Genomic DNA, 6224 nt, shown 5'->3' with positions numbered 1-6224 from the left:
TGGTTCCTTAAGAGAATATTCGGATGGCCTGTGTGACCTGGGTGTGGCACACTGGGCACTCCGGGTGGTTGAGCTCACAGATTCGGATGGCACACTCCATGCAGAAGAGGTTATGGCCACAGGGCACCAAGGCAGCCGTCACTTTGCTTTCAAAGCAGGTCATGCAGTCCCGCACAGTGGCCGGTGGCGAGTCCGGCACGGGCAGACGGCCTGGGAACCCATCGACGGCTGAAGTGGGCTCGCTGTGGGCGCGGCGGGCCTGGGCATGAGGTGAGCCGGCTACGGGCACAATGCTGGTGACTGAAGAGTTGTTAGTGCTTCCACCTCCGCAGGGCTCGGGTAAGCCAGGGGAGAGTCTGGTCAGGGGGAGTGGGAGGCCTCCAAAGCTCTTGGAACGCTGCTGGGCATAGAAGGCCACCTGTTTGGGGTAGTCAGGATCGCCCCAGCTCTGGGTACCCTCTGATCCAAAATAAGAGCAAGGCTTCTCTCCAGAACTGGAGAAGTTACCCTTGTTGTAGATTCCCCCTCCCTCACCTCCTCCTCCCCCTCCCCCTCCAACCATGGCATCTGAGAAGTTCTGGCGGTAGCTGCTGGTGAGAGGCTTGCGCTGGCCCCCCTGCAGCCCCCACACCTGCTGTAGTCGGCTCTCCAGACCACCGCTGCTGCCCGCTGGGCTGCTTCCACCATTCGGCCCCAGACAATCATTCTCATTATTGTGGTCATGCAGGCCTCCTGTTCGGAAGGCGATGTGTGCTTCAATCTCCTCTCGGGCCCGCTCGGCGTTGCTCGGTGACCCCGTGATTTCAAAGACGGGGTCGCGGTCTCGACTGGGAGTGACGATGTAAGTACAGGTTTGCTGCTGGATGCGTTTGATGGTGGAGCCTTTAGGCCCCACTACCAGCCCCACAACACGGTATGGCACTCTCACCTGAATGGTGGTCTGACCTGGCAAAGGTGTGGGCGGGGAGCCGCTAAAGGACACTCCCAGCTTATTGCGGGATGCCCGCAGCATGGAGAAGTGCTCTGCAGCAGAGATGATTTCACGGCGGGCCAGAGCAACATCCTCCTTCCGGCCAGTGATTAAGAACACTGGCTCCTCTCCTCTAACTGGGGTTTTGATGTAGGTGTTGGTCTTAGCCCGCAGGGCTTTGATCTTGCAACCTGCAGGGAGAGACACCAACATACATTTCAAAATAAATAAATATCGTACATCGGTTCAATTTTGGGACTCACGAATCAAGTGCAGTGGTTACAAGTGAGAACAGACTCATCAACGTGAGCTGACAGAAATCCTCAAGTCTCCTTTGTTCACCGGTTTTGACCTGTTTAACTCCATGTGTAGCATGTTTTACTGGCAAATGATGCACAGAGTAGTTACTATGATTTCCAACCAAACAGATGTCCAATTCCAGCATCTACGCATCAGCTTACTCATTCAATATTCTCATTTATTAGCTCTAAACCAGACACACCTGGGTGGTGCAGAGGTATTGGCCGGTGTAGACATGGCTGTTTGGGAGAGGTGTAAGAACTACATTTGCACTACGCTGGTGAGCAATCCCTTTCTGGCTTTTCCTTGAACCTACGAGTCAGTCAACCCACACACGCTTTGTTTATGTTGCTCTTCATCTGCCCTGTTTCTGATCAGCGTGCAATGTTTTACTCTATTCGCTGCTTTTAGTCTTAAGTGAGAGAGTGCAGGTTAATGCTATTTCATGACAAATTGCCCGATGGGACAGGAGCAGGACGTACAGGAAATCAGCAGTTATTTTGCGAGCATTTGCCAGGTCCATGCGAGGTCAAGGGGAACATGGTAGGAAAAGACAATTCTGTTAATATTACACCCCGTGAAGGATGCAGCACACATTACGTGGGTCAGTTTTCATTCAGAAATTCAGGCAGCTCCCCCATTAAGATTTCCATGTGTATTGACGATTTAGACGTGCCTTTCTCCTCTCGGCCGTGCCTTAAAGAGGCCGGTGCTTCTCTTTGGATGAGCAAGAGTCATCAGGCTTCTATCAAGCTGGTGAACAGAGCTGAGCTCATCTTGCCAGGTGCTTCAGATCACACAGCACATCATTGCATTGCCTATCTGAAAATCACAGCAGCAGGTATCAGAAGCTTTAAAGACGCCTCAAGCTGAAGGGGAACGTTGCTCTAATGCTACCAAATAGGCACTTTGCTCAGAAACACTTACTTCTCAGGGACCAGCGGTACAGACTAAAAGATGGGGATAGTCTTAGGGTTTAGTATTGCTCATTCCCAAAATCTGAAAACGCCCTTTCAGCTCACAGACCTGTAGACATGTCACTGGACATCAAAGACAAATTGCCCGATTCCTTTTTCTCCAACTACAGTTCACCTTTTAATTATAGTCAATTAATGTTTCAATTAAAGAATTCTGTAAAACAGGCAAAGTTTAATTAGTCGCCACCAGATATTAAGGTCACTGGAGACACATTTATTTTCAGCTGTGAAACAGTGGCGTAAGAGGTGGCTGCTATTCAAAACAAAGCCACCTTTAATCTGAAGGGCTCCAGAGGAAGGTACAAGAGCATCCTCCAAATCAATGCCTGCGACTCTGACAGCAGAAAACAATCATGTCCAACCCCGTCTTCATGACAGGATGCTCCGTGTGCCAGATTCACCAGGCGGGCTGTGGTTGCACGGTGCTGAGAGGAAGGGGGTGTGTTCGTAGTGCCAACTAACGAAGGGCCTGAATCAGAAGCAGCTCGACTCAAATCCCCCCAAATCAGCACTTCTTCTTGGTCGTGGCAAAAGGGCCCTCTCGCCGCACTTGTGCTCACTGGATCCACCCTCCGGCTGTCTTCGGTTACCCCATTAAAATTCAAAACTTACACTTCAGAGTAAAAGAACAGGAGCCGCAATGGGAGACAAGGGGCACTTAGCAGCACAAGCTAAATCCACATTACCACAGCGGTGGAGCAGGAAAAGGGGGAGCACTGGTAAAAACAGGCCATCTGAACCCCGTTTGACACTATTCAAGACTTGTTTATTTTCATTGGAGGATAAATCAGGATCCGCTAATGGCACCTTACCCATCCTGCAGTCTTTGTACTTCTCTCAGTCCGACCGCCCACTTCTCCCTCTCCTGACAGACAACCATGTGGCATTGAGAGTGTGCAGTGAAGTGGGGCTCATGAGGAGCCCCTTGTGCTGAGCTCCAAGGCGTGACTCCCATTCAGCTTTTAGATGCTATACTGCCCCTCTGTCCCCATCCTTGTGTTTTCCTGTCCCCCTCGCCCATGGGTCCATCACAAACAGTTAACAATGGGCGCAGCCATATAAACACAGCCACCAAGCAGAAGAAAAAAAAACAAAAACCAGAAGAAAATCTACTTCTGAGTTGCTTCAAAACCAACTTAGGTTCAAGCTCGTCCGCAGCTCCATTGTGCATAAATATGGGACTTGGACAGGGTGGAAAAAAAAAAAAAACACCTGACAACAGCTTTACCTCAAATGAGCACAAAACAACTGAATATTCTGTATTTAAAAAGGATTCCCACCTCCTGGTGCAACTTCTCGCTGAGTCACCCTTTAAGGCCATCCCGTGTGCCAAGCAGCAACACTGTCTTAATGCGCCCCTCCCCTCATCCCCCGACTTTCACACCTTTGTTTGACAGCTGCTGTCATTCAACTTCAGCTCTTTGTTCAATAAAAAAAAAAGCAAAAACTGGAAGAAAAACGGGCAGAATCTGTAACGTGCCTGGAAATGAACTTTCCAACTCCCTCGTTTGGGGGAGAAAAACACACACACACACACACACAAGTGGACCACGCTCGCTCTATTGTCCAATTGTGTCAGTGGGGCAGTGCGCAACATAAACAACGAGCTGAATAAATTTGGGAAGAGGCTAAACATCTTCCGCCACCGGGACCAAATGTGTAAATTTGGATATTTCCCTTGCAATCAATTGGTAGTGAAAGACATTCCTGTGTTCGCCAGCTGCACGTTGCCTTTTTTGAACAGTCTGGCGCGTCTCAGACGACAAAGGAAGCAAGTGCTCTCCGTGCTCCAGTGTGTGTCTGTGCGCTGACATTGATGGCGTGGATGTAGAATAATTCGCCCAGTAGGGAACAGGGGGGCTCTCTCGCGCCTCAGTGCAAATTCACTCAAAAAAAAAAAAAAGCCCAAATAAACACAAAGCGGCGACCGACTTGTTTGTACCGTGCTGGTGTCAGGAGGAGTGCACGGGAACTTGCAACATTGTAGCAGAAAAAGTGGGAGGCTGATGTCTCGGGGGAGTACAAAAAACACGCGAGCACACACACCACTCCCTTTTCTTTGTCAAATAACACCAGGTAACAGTTAGAGAACAAAAAGCAAAGCACACGGGGAAGCACGGCGGGCAAAATGCGCCACTGTTAGAGGGATAAAAGCACAAGTTTGAAGGGGAATAATTTGCAAGCCAGCGGTTTACCTTGTCTCCCCACTATTTCGGCCACATGTTCAGAGCTGGGCACTGGGACGCATTCTGTTATGTTGCAGCCTCGTCCTTTCGTCTCACTTGAGGAGCTCTCGTACAGGGCGCACAACTTGCTTTTCCCTTGCAGAATCGCCGTGTCCCCGCCACCCCCGACGCTGTTCGTGTGGTTGTGGTGGTTGTTGTTATTGTTACTCCGGTCCTGCACTCCTGTTGTTGGGGCTCCGCCGCCGTCCTCGCCTTCCCCGAGCCCCAGCAGAGACAACTGGCCCAGCGCGACCCTGAGGGCACGGGAGTCGTCTTCCTCCTCATCGGGCGGCACAAGGAGACCTTCGCTTCCGAAGCCGGAGCCGGCCAGATCCCCGCCGTAGCCCCCATTTTTCTCCATGATCCCTGCTAGAACCAGCAGGCTAGGCATGGCTAACAAAAGAGTGTGTGAGACAAAGACAGGGGAAAGAGACTGGAGAAACAGCACCCGTGCCGCCTCCTCCTCGCCCCCTCCTCCTTCCAATTCCCCCCTTTGCGCTAGTCCCTCCCATAGACCGGCCCCCTCTCTCTCTATCCGCCAGACTGTCAGTACAGTAGTCTCTCTCCGAGCTCCAGGCAAACGGGACACAAGGCCGTCTGCACGATAGATGGGGCGGGCGATGTGTTGCTCCACCCAGTCTGGTTTACACTGCTCCCCTCCTCGCCGAGACAAAACGAGCCGCCCTCCCGTTGTACCATTCCGTCTCAGGTTCCCGAGCCTGTGGCACCTCCAGCCGAGCCTGCGCCCGTCACCTATAGAAAGGAAGAAGAAAAGCTCATCGTGTGCCTCCCGCGCCGCTCTGGTCTGAGCTCAGACTCGTCCAGAGCTGCAGTGTCGCCCCATAACCGCATTTCGGTGACTTATGTAAGAACAGCCATCCGGGATGTAAACAGTTGCGTATCAAAAGGTGCAAGTACAGTGCGCACATGGTCGTCTGGTGCTGCTGAAAAGATGATGTCAGCTTTATCATTCAGAGATGAAAAACTAGCGGCTCCCGCGTGTAATGAGGAGAGAGAGGGGGGGTGGGGTGCGGGGGGGGGGATCGTGGACCATCTGACATGAAATTTTTGGAAGTAAAGGAGTCAGTGACATTTTTGGGGGGGGGAGGTGGGAGGGGGTCCGCCCACCTCTATGTAGCCGTGCTTTGCGGCAGGTCACCGCGTTGTTGTCTCTGGCGCCGTTGCGCATGAGGATGTTATGTATAGGAGGGAAAGAGGGTGTCTGGAGGGGGCGGTGGGGGCTGTATACGAGGAGGAGAAGAGAAAGGGAGTTGTCAGACAGGCGTTGCAGAGCCTATGCAGCGGGGGAACATCAGAAAAGCCCTCGCATATTTCCCTTAAAAAAAAAAAAAAAAAAAAAAAAACAAGGGTTTTGCAGCAGCCCCGGTGAACAAAGAACCGCGCCGTTCGTTTCGCGCACACACTCCCCAAGATGTCCTCGACAGAAGCCACGCCTGACGGCATGGCTGTAGTACAACACAAAGACTATATGATAATAATAATAATAATAATAATAATAATAATGCATTACGTCAGACTTCTCCCCTTTTTGGAGATTCTAGAGGTTTCAAACAGGTAGCAAAGTACCTGCAACTCACATGAATTGATACTGAAACCTGGATATTTACATTTATCTACATAAAATAAATGAGTAAGATTAGAAAAAAAAAATAAAATAAAGTGGAGAAATTTCTCTCACGATATAATTACTTTAATCACTGAGTTGTAAGTTATTATTACACTTGGGTCACC

General features: G+C 50.7%; 1 protein-coding gene across 1 annotated transcript; it reads right to left on the bottom strand.

Annotated features, from left to right (window-relative positions):
* mex3a (mex-3 RNA binding family member A) lies at positions 1–4868 on the bottom strand. The gene is made up of 2 exons (XM_070835900.1): positions 4443–4868; positions 1–1161 (listed from the first exon to the last, which is right to left on the bottom strand). Exons 1-2 carry the CDS (start codon positions 4861–4863, stop codon positions 8–10), a joined length of 1575 nt encoding a protein of 524 aa, XP_070692001.1. The 5' UTR covers positions 4864–4868; the 3' UTR covers positions 1–7.
* Between the last annotated feature and the right edge of the window lie 1356 nt (positions 4869–6224).

This window comes from Pempheris klunzingeri, chromosome 8, assembly GCF_042242105.1.
Source record: "Pempheris klunzingeri isolate RE-2024b chromosome 8, fPemKlu1.hap1, whole genome shotgun sequence".
Classification (NCBI taxonomy): Eukaryota; Metazoa; Chordata; class Actinopteri; order Acropomatiformes; family Pempheridae; genus Pempheris; species Pempheris klunzingeri.
Note: the sequence above shows the minus strand (reverse complement) of the source record. Positions and strands in the feature narration are given on the sequence as shown.

Coding starts and splice junctions, on each gene's coding strand:
- mex3a (XM_070835900.1), bottom strand. CDS start 4,863: ATGCCTAGCCTGCTGGTTCTAGCAGGGATCATGGAGAAAAATGGGGGC. Junction 1,162..4,442: donor CGAAATAGTGGGGAGACAAG/GTAAACCGCTGG, acceptor CTCTCCCTGCAG/GTTGCAAGATCAAAGCCCTG.